The sequence below is a fragment of the Triturus cristatus genome, chromosome 4_1 (genome assembly GCF_964204655.1).
Source record: "Triturus cristatus chromosome 4_1, aTriCri1.1, whole genome shotgun sequence".
NCBI lineage: Eukaryota > Metazoa > Chordata > Amphibia > Caudata > Salamandridae > Triturus > Triturus cristatus.
Genome location: NC_140585.1, coordinates 327,621,981 through 327,639,392, shown reverse-complemented (window position 1 = coordinate 327,639,392; position 17,412 = coordinate 327,621,981). Strand labels below are relative to the sequence as shown.

The following is a 17,412-nucleotide window of genomic DNA, read 5'->3' as shown; positions in this document are numbered from 1 at the left end:
GATTTTAAAAGAAAAATGAGTTAGGTATGTTGTGAAATTTCATTTTTGGTTAAAGGCACTATGACAACTAGTAAATAAACAAACACTTAATGGTTGGATGTTTAGCTCAGAGAGCCAGGAGGGCTTCATCCATGCCAGATTTACAGCTAGCCACTTACTACAGAAATTAGTTGCATTTTGATTATTTGGTTGACCATGTACCTTATGTGGATATCCTGAAAATCTGACATGTCTCCGAAGCTCCTGGCCATTTATAGGTAATCTCTTGCTTATACTGTAACTGCTATTTTGTAAGGACCAGGCCTTGTATTGCACATTAATGCTTTTCTTAGTCACAGTATTTGGTGTAGAAATGGTCGATGCCATACTTGTCAAATGAAAGGTCTACGGATTTCAGACTGTTTTCTTACCCCATTTCCTTCTTGCTCTGAGAAGACACGTTGTTTGGTTGTGAGACTATAAAGTGTCTCTGTGACAACTAAGCAGTTTAATATACCTTCTATTCTGCTCAAGGTGTGTTTCATTGGTGGCAAGCTGCAGGGTATGAAAAAGTAACTGTTTTTCCTGTTATTTGGTTTCCAAAAACTAAATCACAGATGTTGCCCTAGGAGGCCTACTTTTACTGAAAAGAGATAGTATTCATCCTTCTCTCAGTAATGTTATTTGAAAGAACCTCCACCAGAAAGATGGTGTTTACACAAGATTACTGATTATCAGAGTATTGAAAAATATATCTATTTAAAGCACACACATATTCAAGTAGATATTGACAGAAATCATGAACAGTTCAATAAATTCACCATTGTAGACAGGTAAAAACTGGCAAAGTACCATGTGGAAAGAATAAAACATTTGCGCAATGCGAACAATGAACAAGTAAAGAGAAAATGTATTGTGTAAATATAAAACACAAGACTAAGCCCAGAGAGACTAATTATTCGAAAACAGACAAATATTATGTCCATTACGCATAAACATATATTCAGTATTGGAGACATGCTAAGATAACAAAAGTATGGGAGAATAACAGTAAGCAATGAAGCAATGAAGAAGACAATAGTAAATAATTATTGGGGCGAATGTAAATACTGAGCAAAGTATAGTGAATACCCTTAATTGAATGAATGTGAAAAACATTTAGTGGTAAGAAATACTAGTTTATTAGAGTAATATAATTTACTGGAGTAGCGAAGATATCTAACCAAGCATAGGGGGAAAACAATATTGGAAAAACATGAATAATAAAATAAGTATGGTGATAATAATTTACTGTAGGTATAAAAACAATAAGTAACTATGTAGAATGTTATATTGAAGAAATGTGAACATTAAACGCAGCACAGAATGAATAATTTATTGAGCAATGTAAACATTAGTGAAAAAGAATATGCTAAATAATTGTAAATCAAAAAAACATAATCACTGATTGAACAGTGTTGGAAGAGAATATTTTTTAGTGAAGATAAACATTTCATCAAAGTATGGAGCCAGTAATCAATTGTAGAAATGCGAAAACTAAGCAACTTGTTATGAGAATAATTATAGAAACAAATCATGACAAAAGTAGGGAAGAAATATTGAAAATAAGTGAATACGTTCATCAAAGCACAGAGGGACACCTAGTTGTAATAGAGCAAATAATAGTTAAGCAACCATTTCAAAGAATCATTAATTAGATGGATGGAACCATTGAACAAATTTGAAAAGAATATTTAATTAGAGAATTGTACACATTGACAAAAGTATGGAGATACTATGGGGAGAACAACTGACTGGAGAAATGCACATATTTAAATGTAATTGTAGAAGGATGTCCAGTGCGCAATTTAAAGGACAAATACAAAATATATAAATGTAAACACTGAACATATTATGATAATAATTCTTCGGACTCTTTATGATAATAATCAAGGTTTGGAGAAGACAAACGTATTATAACAATTAAAAGAGTGAACATTTGGAAACATGCTAGTATTCAGCAACGCATAGAAAGGATATGGTATTGTTGGAGTTTAATATTTAGCAAAGCATTGTGGTGGATATTTTACACATGTGCTTGCGTAGAATTTCAATGCAAAGCCACCATAAAAGCAGATGTTTTCTGCAGCAGTGAAAGCTAAGCCTATTCCATCCACTTCTAAAATATAATATGTGGCTTTAGTCTGCATGTGTTTTCTCCTTTTGAGATGTGACCCACGATATTCTAATATGTCATGTACTGCAGCATTGAGGTATAAATAGATACAGTAGTGATGCCTGATGGAGCAGTTCCATCTCTTAACCATCGTCCCTTACAATACCATTTTGGCTAAATAATAAACATGAATTTTTATACCTGTCTTTCATACTCACACCTCATAAGCTCTAACACACACATATGAAAGCGCAAACATGCACATAATACATGAATTCACACAGCAGCACACATACACACAAAAGCAAGTTCCCACCATTTGTATTTTCACAGCTTTGCTCTACTAACTAAAGTCAGAACTTTTAAAAAGCTGCTACATCATTTCTCATCTGTCTCACATTTGTCTCACATTGAATATCAATCTCGTGAAATACAGTGGTATCCAGCAATATTTATACTTAGAATATACCGATGAGTAAAAAAGCTTACAGTGTGTTTAATGCCGTCCTACACTATGCAATTCTGTCACAAAAATTAGACATCCTACAACAACATTTTATTCACCATCATATCATATGGTATGATGTAGTAAAAGATTTATTTTTCTACACGGGACCATTCTTTCCACAATGTTACATATCATATCTGACTTATCTTGCACTACAACATTACATGTATTTCCGTTATAATGTTTGAATGGTAAAGTTTTGATTTCCCATTGCTGCAGTGTTCTTGCTTTCACCAAGTTGACACAGACAAATCTGCCATGTTTAGTACAGCCCACCCTAGTGGTGGAGGCTTTCCCTTCAAAGTAGCCATATGTGACACTTGCGGAGCCACATTGGTAGAGAAGCACAATGGTGGAATATAAACTGATGTCTAGCAATAATGAACACCTATCTGTTTGTAGGTGTGGGTAATAGAAAGGTTCATCATCAGTGTTCACATATTACATCTCCCTAACATGTTGTTATGTTTTGCTTGCCAACATACAAACAGCATTATACTTATCATTTAGTGGACATCTACCACCGTTGCATGGTGGGAACAACACTAAGCCACTCTAGATTGTTTCAGTTAAACCATTACCTTTGCAATGTACAGCGAAGTACAGTGGAGTCTGGTGAGCTCCCGGTAGCAGGAAGGCTGCAATGTGTTTCACTCTAGACAGGGCAAATATTTCTCAGAGGGAGAGAATGTTTCATTTGCTTTCTGGTATTTATCTTTCACTACCCTCCATTTAATCAGGCCCTCAGCTTTCAGAGGCTTTTCATATCCTTTAGCATGAAATGGAATATATGGACAAATGAAAAAAGATTGTACCATTGTCTGAAACAATGCAAAGTATCACCATTATTGGTGCAGTCAGGCCCACTGCATCCTTTCATACTTACCTAAATGGTGACATATTCAAAACAGTGTGTCATATCATCAGACACAGACTCATTCTGTCAGTAAAATATTTTCATGTCTGCACCTTGACATTTTTTGTGATAATGTATTTCCTTTTCTACATTACGATATACTAAGCTAAATAAGAGATACACTCATTACAATATTCAGTATAATGCATGAGAAAATAATCCATATCACGTGTTTCAATTTTTGGCTTTTATAACATATTGTTATTGTTGGCTTTTGCCATTTGCTATCCTCATTTTAATATTTTCATTACAACACTCCATATCCTTTCTGAAAGAATGTTATGTGTCCTATTTAAATGTCATATTCTTTCCTATTGTGTGCTGTAATGCTATATAATTATCAAGAGAATCCCATCTGATCTTGTAACCTTTTTTCATATAGGTGCCCATGCTATCTGCTATAATATGATAAAAACATGTAAAATTGCCTACATTATTTCATACTCTTGCCATATTTTGGCATTATACCTGATACAGAATGGGAAATACTTCCCTAACAAAAATCACATTCTCAGAATATGTAGTTTCTACTTCTACCTTGTACTTCTGCGAGTTATTCAGTCAATCATTGCTAACTGAATTGGTAGTGATGGCACATCTCCTGATTTCCTTTTGGAAGACAATGCTGTAGGATACTTTTAAAACCCAAGATTATTGTATGCCAAACAGCTTCCTACAACATGGCAAATGTATTTTCTCACCTGACATACTGTTTGCTACACAGTAATACGCATATGGTAATATTATAACTCAGTGTGACAAAATCCTTTCCAGATAGTGCCATGCCATTTGCTCCTCTTATTAATAAATTAACTAATATATTTATGTATTTATCTATTTTTTTTTTTTTTTTTAGTACTGGTTTGTGCTTCTGTTATATTGTTTCCCACTGCATTCCATATTGTCAACTATGACATGTAATTTAAGTTCCTTCAGTGTGACACATTATTATACATCATTTCATGGCATAATGTGTCGTATTCACTTAAACTGCATAGTCAAGTATTTTCCTCTCTACATCACATCAATTTCCTCAATCTAACAGATGCAGTCATACATTATAAAATCTTCTTTTCTACACCTTAACATCCAATTTCATGTCATACGAAATGACTTACAGTTGTGGAAAATTATTCCCTACAATATATCTTAACCTATCTACATAAAACACATCTTTTACTACAATAAGACATACTTAGTGTGCATGCTTTGCTGAAGTTTGATGTAGCATTCCCTCTAATATACCATAATCTTTTCTAGAGGACAATCCTTTCTTTACATTAGCCATATACTTTGCTGCAGTACGAGATATAATTTTCAAAATGTTTTTGTTTTGTCATTTGATTACAATTTCCTTAAATAATATACAGGTATTTTACAATGACATACTAGTTCCCAACATATGACAAATATTTCTAGAAATATGATTTTCGATTTTTCTCATTTCTGTGGCACATCATCTTCGACTGCATGACAAACTAGTTCCTACATTCCTACGTTATGGCATGTCACTTCTTTAAATATGCCCTATGATATCACAATTTGACATTTAACTTATCATTGATTTTCCTAAAATGATACATCTTGTTTAGTGCATTAAAATATACTCCTCCCTACAACATGCAATGTAATTATTTACTAAGTTACATAATATATTCTACAATATGACATATCAAGTTTTACATGATGACCAACTGTTTTCATGAATATTTCATATGATTTCCTCTAATATGGTATTCTGTTTTCCAAAACATCACAAGTAGTTTCCTACAATAAGAGATAAATTCCCCATGCACTTTTCTAGAGCATGGTGTATCCTTTCCCCAAGAAATAGGATTTATTTTCTTTGCTACATTATCATATGAAATAAAATATGACAAATTAATTTTTGTATGGCATTCCATTTTCAGAAGGAAAAGTTATGTACTACTGTGCTCCAGAGCCCTTACTACATTATAACACTGCATTTCACACAGCATAGCTCATACTTACTTACAACATTTCAGTACACTACAGTATGCTGCATAATTTCCTAGAATGACACACCATTCCATACAATAATATAACATACCCTTCAGTGACACATCCATACCCATATTAAGGCACATCATATTCTATAGGGCAACATAGATTTTCCAATAGTATGTCTTATTATTTTCTTGTAATGTTAAGTTCAATTACCCATTGAAATGTTAGGTAATATTGGTACAACTATGTGAGCCATTAGATAAATGTCTGGTTTTAGCTTCTTAGAAAGTTAATCCGGAAATATCACTGAATGCCACTGTATTTTCAAAACACATTTACCTGAGTGGGGAAAACCACCATCCAAGGACGCTCCACCACAGTCCAGTACCTCTCATCGACCATCTGAAGGAAAGCGGGACGCTCCAGCACCCTTGATTTGGTTGCTGTCATGATCACAGCAAGAATCCTGATGTAAGAGTACCCCCGAGAAGTGCATGCAGTGAATGAAAAAATACATTAGTGCAACCTCACACTCTGTCTGCGCATTCTCTCTGGAAGGAGAAATGGCACAGATCTCTTCTAGCTGCCGCAGAAAACTCCTGGAGCTGAATGTTTCACTGCTCTTAGTTCTTCCTGTTTGATTGGCGGTCGTGGGCAGACTTTACTGGATGGAGAATGAGCATCCCTGGTCGGTGGCATTCCCTAGCCAGGTATGTGACCTCATACATTTAAAGGTGTGAGTGGCTTTCCATACTTCAGCACTGATGGCAGTCAGTATGTTAGTCAGTAAGCACTATGTTTAACCCTGGCCTTTGCTATCACGTTTTGCAGTTTGACACCCAGAGGGCAAAGCTTCTTCAACTTATACGCCAAGATTTGCAACAGGCCTTGACAAGAGCGCAGCATGGGGACACAGGAGTGGACCCCAGGCTTCCTGACTCGCTACGTCTAAGCCGCGCTGGTTACCGGGACAGTGGAGGGAGCTGCTGGGAAATCCTGAACCTGGACACAGTGAGGCAATTACAAATGCATGTGGTCCAACCTAATATTGGGCGCATAGGGCTGATTGCCAATTTGGGGTTTTGATAAAACATTTTCTCTTGCAGTTTGACGGCTGCTCCCTCCAGCTGCTGAAGCAGGAGGTGAAGGGGGTGATGCATGCCGATTGCGGGGGACGCCAGTGGCGCCGTAAGAGATGCTCTCCCTGCCCCCATCAGCACTCCACTTTGATTCACCCAGATCCACAGCACCAGATGTGAAATATTGTTTGTTTGATCACTGGATATGCTGTCCACAAAACCAATAAAATATATTTAGAAATAGATTAAGTAGTGGCACTTGTAATTTCTTTATTTGTGAAGTAGTGCTCTAGTGCTGCATGGAAGCTGTGTACATGAGATGCATGTTTCACAAATATACTTCACTGAGAAATATTGATAGTGTCAGCTTGTTGATGGAAGTACTGGGTCCTTAGGCCAGAGAAAAACTGAACTTGCTTTCATCCACTGTCACACATACAAGCTCACCGCTCTCCAGGACCACATCTCATGTTTCAGTACTCACAACCATTAGTTCATTGTGTTTAGCTAATGTAAACATGTAGAATCTAGGTATGCATGTTGAGCTGATCGATTATCCCTGAAGAAGCCTTCACTGCTCTTACAGTCTACTAAGGTTATATAACTTTGGGCATAATCAGGCTATACTATGTGACCTTTGTAGTAAGTTACTTATTTTTATTTATGCCTCCAATACACCACTAGAACTTAAGTTACCGTTGGGATGCAGCTAGTACAGGGACAGGTTTCAATGCAACAGATCTCGTCAGTCTCCTCAATTGGCTATATAGTAGTTATATGAGAGACAACTGAGGCAGCAGTGAAACATCTGTTGAAATCACAAGTCACTTAGGAAAGCTAAACACTTAGGTATGGTTGTAAATCCCTATATCGTGACTTAAATATTGACTTAGAAAAATATCACATCTACTATATCGACTAGCACTACATTGTCAAGCTAATATGTAGTGGTAAGGAGACATTTACTCACATTGCCTTTCTAGTAATGATATATGTATATATAGTGGCTAGAATACTTTTGCAGGTCAATATTTCATCCAAGATGCAGTGTTATATTACTCCTAGGGTCAGAGAACAAATGGGTCTTGGAGAGCCGCTGGAGTTGATGAGGGATGGGTTATTTCTGAGCCGGAGTGAAAGATTGTTGTAGATGAAGAGGAATATCTGACTGCTCTTTCAATATATTTGTTTAAGCTTTGTGTTTTCAAATAGTAAACCTCAATCGGGAATATTTCTGAGCATTTTTGATGATCATCACACAGAGATAGAGTAGGTAGTTGAGTGATTAGCTCCTGGTCGACAGGAACTTAGCTAGGGAGCCTGACTGGAAAATGGCAGTTTTCAGGCCTTTTTGAAATTTCATGAGATCTGCTTTTCTGAAAAAGAGTTATAGCTGGTGAAGCCTTCTAAATAGAGATTTGTACTCCCAGAACTTAGCACTCTATATGCAACAAGCATACGAAAAATCAGCTTTTGGTGTTTGTCAATATGTGGGTGATCAACTAGTAGTATAATTTAAACTTCGATAGACAGTATGGCAGTCAGTTGTGCAGGGACATGTGACCAAGACAATGAGGTTCAAATTTGCCACTTTAAAAAACTGCAAGTCAGTGCACTGACAGTATGCTTGGAGCAATATGGTCAATGTATTTCAGGTCAAAGATGCAGCTGGTCACATGACTTTTTGGACTCTGGTTTGGGCTTGTTGGCCACCATAAATGTTGTTGCGGTAGTCTATATGAGAGTTGATCCCGGAAACTATGTCGGCTCTTATGACTCAGTTGAGTTATGGGATGAGGAAGAGGGAACTCATACATTGCAAACATTGTGAGAGTCCAGATAAAGCCCAAGAGGTGTGTGAGTGTGTGTGGGGAGGGGGGACTGGGCATGGTGGGAAATTCCTTTCCTCCATTGAAGTATGAAGGTCAAATCTGTTATGATACATCCATTATAGACATTGAGTCAGGAAATCGATGGACTATTGGCTGTCTTCTGTATGCTTGATTTTTCTGACGTGAATCTTGCTATTTTCAGTGCACATTTCAAAGAACAGATTATAGCTGGCAGGAAGATGTAGAAGAGGAATCATATAGGCATTGATAGGGCCTGTCAATTGAGTAATTATGCAGATTGTGGTGGAGATGAAGAGGAAGGGCCACTTTAACTTTATGCGTCGTGTAAAATAGGAAATAGTAACCCAATAGAGGGCTGTATTTGTCAGTTCCATTTACTGAGGAGAACCAGTGAATAATACGTTGCATTTTGTAGACAATGATATTGGATGCTGCTGAGGGATCAGAGAATATTAGAATAAAGAATTTGGCCTGCAACAAGATTCTTCCTTTTTTAAACGGGTGAATAGGTGGAGGGGATTGGAGGATAAATCATGCCTGCAAAAAGTGTAAGAAAGGATTTTCTTTGATGGGCATGATGAGGTATTTGCCTGTCAGGCAGAGGACAGTGGTAGCAATTCTGGGTTTCATAGGGAGAGAGGCTCTCTATTTTCAAGCCCTGCATTAGGTTTTTGTACTCGAGCTGTTACCCTGGTTGGCCAGCATAAATGCTGTAGACTTAGGTTGGTTTGGAGGTTACTAAGGAGCCACCAAAACCGACATGTTTATTGGAGGCATTTATTAGTTGTCCTATTTGGAAGAGTGGTCTTTTGTTAGCAACACATATGTGGAGTTTTTTTGAGACAGCAATGAGAAGCAAAGACTCAGTGGGTGAGGAGAAATGGAGAGTGGCCATTGAACATGAAAGTGTGGGGTAGCGGGTTCCATATGTTTTGGTGTTTGGACTACTTCTACCTATTTTTATAATGGTTTTCATTCTTTTGATGGCATGTGCAAGATTGGCAGATGAGACCAAGTTTCCTAGAAATTTGTGAGGAGAGTCTATAATTGTTGAAGATCTTGTGGGATGGAAAGAGATTGCGCTCTTTCAATATATTTATGGTATGAAATTGCAGAAAAAGTTATAACAAAGTCATAAAGAATGAACTGTTAGAAGGGTTGCAGCTCATTGATGTAAGGACATTTCCAAAGCTGTTACTGTCATATCTGTGGTGTTATGTTTAGTGTTTGCACTAGATTAGCACTGTGTGGGGTGAGTGTAAGGTGAGACATTAGAAACTACTATAATAGGAAGACTACTCATTTCTTTAATTGTGTTTGAAATCCAAGGGAGCACACAAATTGGGCGGCAGCTTCTGAAGCTTTTAGGGTTAAGAGATTTGCAGACCTACTTCTTCAATGTACTGTGCAATATACCATTGAGATGTGAGTTGTTAATTATAAGAGTGATGAAGGTATCCAAAATGCTGATGCTGTGGTGGTAAAATGACTACTCCTGCTGCTAATGAAGCTGTGTGCTTGCAAAAGAGAGCCTCAAATTGAAAGGATGAACTGTAATGAGTTGGAATGTGGCTGGTATGGGAACATATTTGGGAAGTGAGCATGTAGAACAGATTCAGTGTTTGCAAGGCAAATTCATTTGCAGCACTAACAACTTTTTTCTGTGAAGGAGTTGTTGAGTATATTTCATAGATTTCCTGAGCAGTGGATGCAACTTTCCATGCAAGAAGATAGAAGATAGTATTACACACTTACTGAGGTTGTTCAAGACCATGCTAATTTTAAAGATGGAATTGGAACTTTTGGACCTAAGTATGGTTTTACTGTATGTAAATTTAGTGACGTTGTCGAAGATGAGTTTGCCCATGAATATGTTGTCAGAAGGTGGTCAGGCGAGTCCATCCAGTACCAGGAGTTCCCTGTCATGAGAATGCTGCGAAGGAGAGCTCAATACTTTAATAAAAAGAAATCATGACGGTGCAGATATAATCAGAGTGGTTTAACACAGGCTTGTTTAAATTGTAAAGGAGGTGGACTTTAAAATATTGTTAAACAGAGCCGGCTTTGTTGGACAGGAGATAATGGTGCTGGTGGACTCCTTGTGAATGATGAAGTTAACTCCACAAAATGTGGGGAGCCGTAGGTAAATAATCATGTTTTACAGTTATTGTCCACATTTTATGGTTTCTCTTTATTGATTTATCAACAGAAAAAAAAGGAGAAGACAACAAGCAATGATACATCGACAAGTACTAAGTTGCTGTCATGTCCGTGTACATTTTAATGTGTCAACAACCAGCCCCCCAACTCCCACCCCAATCCCGGGACCTGGTGACTGCTGTATATATTAAAAAAATAAGGAAAAAAAAAGGAGGAATGGAAGAATGGAAGAGGGAAGGGAGGAGATCCAAACCCAACTTATGTCCTGAGTGTCCCACTTTGATATTGCTATGAAGAGGCTACGGGGAGCCCCGGGACTTAGTCAGTCTCAAGAGTCGCAGATATTTAGGACAAGAAAGCTCCCTGAATTCCAATGTCCTCAGGGCCAGGAATGGCCCCTATATTTCAGCGAAGGAAGCGCTCTGATTGGACAAGGAAAGAGTGATTCGTTCCATCCCTAGTAAATGCCATAACCGATGCAGCCATCCTAAGTGTGTGGGTAGTAGCTCTGAGCCCCAGTGTGATAGGATGTTCTGTAAAGTCGCCCCTAAGGCCAGGCTAATCGGTCTGCTTCGCTTCAACCTGAGGGGAAAAGTGAGAGGGTTAGGGAGTCCAAGCATTATATATATGCTGGGAATCTGCGGAGATCCGTGTCAAAGTGTGTATCTATATTTGCAAGTACCTGCTCCCAGTATTGCTGTAATTGCGGGCAGTCCCATAGGATGTGCAACAACGTGGCGGTTTGCCCGCATTGACACCAACACTCTGGTGATTTGGATGAGTTATAGCTGTGTAATCATAGGGGTGTGTAGTACCAATAGTTAACAATTTTGGTGGCGGTTTCGATGTTGGCAATGTTGTGGGCTGTGTGGCGCGCCCGGTAGTAAATGTCACCCCACTCTTTTACAGTTAGTTCCCTGCCTATCTTGGTCTCCCATTGGAGCTGACTCTTAGGCTTAGGAGTCTCTGTAGAGTGACCTATTAGTCTATACAGTTCTGAGATAATTCGCTTGTCTGACGTCTTGGCTAGAAGCCACTGCTCAAAGGGAGTAAGTGCCGCTCGGCTCCAGTTCGAACAGAGTAGTGCATTACCCAGTGACAGATCTGCATGTAGTACCATCGCTCTGATTCTGGGAGCGCAAAGTCCATCCGTGAGGCCTCAAAGGGGAGGGGGCCATCCGCATTAAATAGGTGGCCCACTGATTAGCTACCCATCTGGTTCCATATCAGGAATGCCGGGTCCCAGTAGCCCGGGCCGAAGTCCGGATTCCTGACTATGGGCATGAGAGGTGAGGGGAAAGACATCAGGTCCCTCTGTGTCGTTAAGCCATCACACACTGTCAGAGATGTCCTGGTTATAAGGGAGAGGTAAAGGGATTTGGGTCGAGTCTGTTGAAAAAGAAAAGGAATACCCCGTAGAGCTTGTCCAACTAGCACTCTGTCCATAAATAAACAACGCTTTTTGGATTCTGGTCGGGACCATTCGACAAAAACCCTGAGCTGAGTGGCTTGGTAATAGCACTGAAGATCTGGGATGCCTAAGCCCCCTTCCATGGGGGTATGTAGCTAAGGTCTCAATGAAGGCGGGGTGATTGTCTGCCCGCACACATTTGTTTATCTCCTGTTGGAGGAGGCATAGAGTGCCGGGAGGGTGGGACCGGGAATACCTAAAGGAGGAACACAATCTTGGGGAGGGTCGTCATTTTAATTGCAGACATGCACCCTAATCAGGATAAAGAGTAGGAGCGCCAACGGTGAAGATCCGACTTGATCTATTGAGTCAGTGTCTGATAATTAAGGGTTACTGTTTCAGCTATGGGAGGAGAGAGGAGGATGGATTTCGGGGCCCATTTTAGAGGGAGTATACAGGGTAGAGCCTCAAGTGTGCATGGGAGAAGAGTAAGGTTAAGGGCTTGCAATTATTGGATGTTTATCTTAAATCTAGACGCTAAGCTGAATGCTTCTAATTCGGCAATCATCACGGGGGGAGAGGTCAGAGGCTCTTCCAGGGATACTATGATGCCTTTCCCCCTGGATTTTGATACCTTTTATCTGTGGATTGGTATGGGCTTTGTGGGCCATAGGCCAAATCGGCTGGAAGAGCATCCATTGACCCGGACCACTGCTTTGTATATCTGCTAATGATCCATTTTTGAGAACGATCTCCTGTGCCAAAATGAGCCAGAGTTGCAGCCAGGAATGACCAGTGGACTCAATCAAATGCCTTCTCAGCATCGATCGATAAGAGCATCATCTCTTGTGCATTCCTCTGGGATTTATCAATTAGATGTAGGACATGTCTGATGTTATCGCTGCATTGCCGTTGTAGTACAAAAACCCGCCTGATCCGGGTCTACAAGCTCCGGAAGTACTGGACTCGGCCTGGCAGCAAGGATGCCTGTAAAAAGTTTAAGGTCCATGTTTAAGAGGGAGAGGGGGAGGTAGGAAGAGCACTGGCTTTCCCTGTTTAGGAATTACCATTATCGCCGCCTGAAGCATAGGGGGGGGGGGTAAGAGAGACTGTGTTGCAAATTGCATTGAAAAGTCTGGTGAGGAGTTGTGCTTTGCTTTTACAAAAAACTTTATAGAAAGAAGCTGTAAACCCATCCGGGCCCGGTGACTTCAATAGCTTTTGGCGAGAGACAATGGAAATTACTTCCTCAGTGCGAACTAGTCGGTCAAGTTTGGAGGCCTGGTCGGGTGTCAGGGAGGAGACGTTGGCCTCTTTTAAGTACATTGGACCTGCATCTTGGGGTGAGACATGTGCCAAGTAGAGTGTGTGATAGTTATCCCAGAAGGTGGCTAGAATGCGCGCATCAGTAGGCCATTCCTGGCCCTCAGCATTTGATTCTCTGGATTCCGGATTCTTGTTGCTGAATGCAGAGTCGGTTGGCTAAAAGTCGGCCTGCCTGGTCACCCCCCATGTAAAAGCGGTGTTGAAGTACCCCATACTCTGCTCTATCAACATCAAGGCCTGACAACTGAGCACGGGCGACCTCCATTGTCTCCAGACACTGGGGGCTCCCGTTCTCTTATGTATCTGTTCAGGTTCCAAGACTTGACAAGACAGCGTCTCCCTCTTATCCCGACGGAGCATATTATCTGCGGCTGCTATCGCTATAAACTCTACTCCAACTACCACTTTCAAGGCATCCCTCAGGGTAGAGACTGAGACCTCTGGAGTGTTGTTAAGCATCAGGTAGTCCTCAATTGTCTTAGTGATTTGCGCAACTACTTCTGGGAGCTGAAGCAAGGCATTTCTGTGGCGCCAGGTTTTTGAGTATGAGCTAGTTACCGGGAATGTGAGAGTCACCGGCACTGCATAGTGGTCAAATAGGGAGCGGGGCTCAATCTCCGTAGATTGGACCAGCAGGGACTGCCAAATTGCCTAAAAAGTAGTCTAGCCTGGCATAGGTCTTGTGGGTGTGTGAGTGGAAGGTAAAGTTTTGGGATTGCGGATGGACAGTCTCCATAAGTCCGTCAAGCACCTGTCGTTCAACCAATTCAGGCCTGCTAGGGAGATAGCCCCGGTCTGTCTGTGGCGCTGTGTTGATCTATCTAGTTCATTATTGAACACAAGGTTAAGATCTTCCCCCAGCAGCAACCATCTATCTTGTGTGCCCATAATCTCTGTGATCGCTTTGTGGAGAAATGGTTCCTGCCCTTTATTTGGGGAGTATATGGTACTGACTGTGATGCTGCAGGATGCCAGGGTAAGGGAGTATGATAAGAGTCTACCCTTAATCTCTGCCTGCTTAGGACCAACTTTCTGTTGGAATGTCCGGAGATCAGTATTGCTACTCCAAATGTCTTGCATGGGAGGGATGAGAAACATTGATGCGGAAAGGCCTTGGAACGGAGTCTGTGTTGATCTTTAGGGAGATGTGTCTCCTGCAGCAAGCATATGTAAGCTCCCAAATTTTCTAGGAAGGAGAGGATTGAGCGACGTTTCAGCGAGTGATCAAGGCCTTCAACATTAAGGGTGGCAATCTGTAATGTGTCTGTCATGGTGGTTTATGATGTGGTAATGCGCTTGGTATAGCCCTGAGATGGCTCGCCCTGCCCCCACCGCGTTTGTACGCAAGAGTGAGTGGGTCAGACGATTGGAATTGGAAGATTGTGCATGATCAGTCACCAGGTCCAACTTACACCCCAAAGAAGCCAAGTGGCCCCATAAAACATTAAGAATATGTCCTTAGAAAAGGAGACATTGTCCAGGATGTAGAGCTCCATAGGATATTAAGTAGAGAGGGGTGTTGGTGGCCCTGCACCTCGCTCCCTGCTCGGCCCCCTGCTTGTGCAAAATGGGAAAATGCAGTAAGGGCTAGGTGATGTGTAGGTATTTGCATCATGTTGTCGTTGACCCAGCTGGTTCACCAGTAAGGGAAACAAGGACTGCCTGTTGCTCTCTAGCAATGGTCTCAGGGTCTGGGCATTGTCCAGTTGGGGAGGACCGACTGCCACCCTGGCTTGAGGTCTCCTTGAGGTCTCCTTGCTCTCATGGACAGCCGCCCCCCGCATCCATGGAAACACCTAGGCTGGGTTCCTTCAAATCAAGGAGGCGGCTCGCCTCTTCCATGGAACAGAGCACATGCAATTTCCCATCCAAATGAAAAACAATTCTAAAGGGATGCCCCAATTAGTAGGGAACCCCTTTCTCCCAGAGGCACGAGTTGACAGGTCGGAAGGCCCTACATTTTTGCAAAGTGGACCCGGCCAGGTCCTGGTACAGAACTGGAGAGTGTTCTTGAAACTGGATGGGGTGCCTCTCTCTGACACGCTGCAGAATTTGCTCCTTCAGGGTGAAATCGTGTATGCAGGTCAAGATATCTGGGGTGTACCCACCTGGAATCTCCTGTGGGCATGATCAATCTTGATCTCTGTACTTGGAGGGCCCTCTAGAATGGACCTAAACAAATCTGTCACAAATGTTGATGAATGATGTTAACAGCTATATCTACAGCTGTTTACAAATCAGTAGACTAGTTGACTGCACAATGTCTTTGGAAGATTAATACATACACTGTGAATTAGGTAGAAGGCTTTCCTTCCAGATTGGTCCTACATATCTTGGAAATGAACAAAAGAAATGCCAGGGAGGACTGGAGAGCTAGAATGAACCAGTGAATGAGGATAGCTTGTGGGCCAAAGCAAATTCTTATGAAAGAGTCAGTCCATGCTATCTACATGCCTGGCAATGTGGTCTCAGCAGAGAAACCCCAGACTTTGCCTAATGGCCAAGGTTTGTATTATTTGATGTTAGGCCACAGAGAGTTTGACAGAGCCTACAATGAAGGCATATTATGTTTTCAGAGAGATATTCTTTGACCTCTTATGTTTTGAGGTGTTAAAACACATCTCCTATACCATCACACTGATGCTGACTTGAATAGTTCAACCTCATGGGGCCATTGATATGGCAAAAAATGATCATCAATACGAAACATCAACACAAACATAAAAACAACTGATCACCACATTATAATTCTGCAAATATAATAATTTATTGCAGTTGTTTCTTGCAATATTTTACCTATTTCTTGTAACGTTGGCACATAGATCTCCTTTTTCCAGCTTCACCCCCCACTAGCATGGATGACCTTCTTAACTCTCAGGATTATAGTTACTTGTTTAACTGTAAGGCATGGGTTCTTGAGGGTGCCGAGAAGGCGATAGTGTCCAACTGCAACTACATAATGCTCTAGAGATGGCTGCTGTGCACTAGCCACTCATATTAGATGTATTTCCACCAGCATTGCACAGTGGTACCAAATTAACTTTCCAAGGAGTAATCCCATTGCCGTAGCCAGTCAGAGGGCAGTAACACATATTTCATTTTTCTCCAAATAAGAAAATGGCTTGTGTTCTTTTGCAGCTCTTTTGATAGTAATCGCATAGACCAAAAAAAGTTTGAGAGCAGAAAGGCTGAGGATCAATGTGCTGTTGTATGCAAAGAAATCCCTCTAGAGAGAAAGGTGACACATAGACTACAGCTTAACAACAACTGTTTTAGGCACAGGCTTTAAATGTGCGTAGCAGAGGTGCTGAGGCACTGAAGAACATCTGTGTAGCATTATTTCTGTAACATGTTGGGTGAGTTGCTGCTTAGAAAGTAGAAACTTGGGGAGACCTATTTATAAGGAGTTGCTCTAGCTGAGGTGAGACATACTTGAAACCTGGCCAACTATTTCTGACAGTCTCTATGAGGAAGTGGAATGCCCTTGTGGAATAATTTACTTGAAGCAGAAAGAATAACTTGGTTCATGTGGAACAAGAAGAAGACGTTGCTGTAAAATATCACCCCAGATTCCTTGTGGAGGGGACAGGAGTAGGAGAATCTAGCCCTGAAGGCCTCCAATTTGAGGTTCACAGATCGGTGGGACCTCCTGAAATGAAATTCTAAGCCTTGAGTTTCTCCCCTTTGAGGTTCAGCAAGTTATTTTACTATACAAAGGACACTTGCTGATATACATGAATGAAAATTGACAATTTGAAGACCCAGGTCATCGTTAAAAGAAATAATGATGTGTGTTTCATCTATATGTTACATCATGGAGAGCCCAAAGTACTGTTTACATTGAAAAGAGTGAGGCTCAAAGAAGATACATGAACAAGCCCACACTTAAGAGATTTGAAGAAGACTGAAAGGGAAAAAGATCAGTGGTTTTATTTCTAGCTTAAAGAAAAGATTTTACCAATTTAAGAACATTATCAACAGTTCCAACCTTGTGAAGTTGATTATTAAGCATAGAATGGTACCACATGTCCAATGCAGTGCTGATCTCGCGTGGGAT

The 17,412-nt window shown here is 40.7% G+C and overlaps 1 protein-coding gene across 4 annotated transcripts in view; it reads left to right on the top strand.

The window, feature by feature from the left end:
• IQSEC3 (IQ motif and Sec7 domain ArfGEF 3) overlaps positions 1–17,412 on the top strand; it is a 977,131-nt gene that overhangs the window by 925,381 nt on the left and 34,338 nt on the right. The window contains exons 14-15 of one of the 4 annotated variants that reach the window (XM_085652295.1): positions 6,358–6,537; positions 6,633–6,850. The exons of the other annotated variants lie outside the window; for them this stretch is intronic. Coding sequence (XP_085508421.1) covers positions 6,358–6,537; positions 6,633–6,785 — 333 coding nt within the window. The 3' untranslated portion in view covers positions 6,786–6,850. Of the gene's footprint in view, positions 1–6,357; positions 6,538–6,632; positions 6,851–17,412 lie in introns of those variants that run through there. 4 annotated transcript variants of the gene reach the window in all.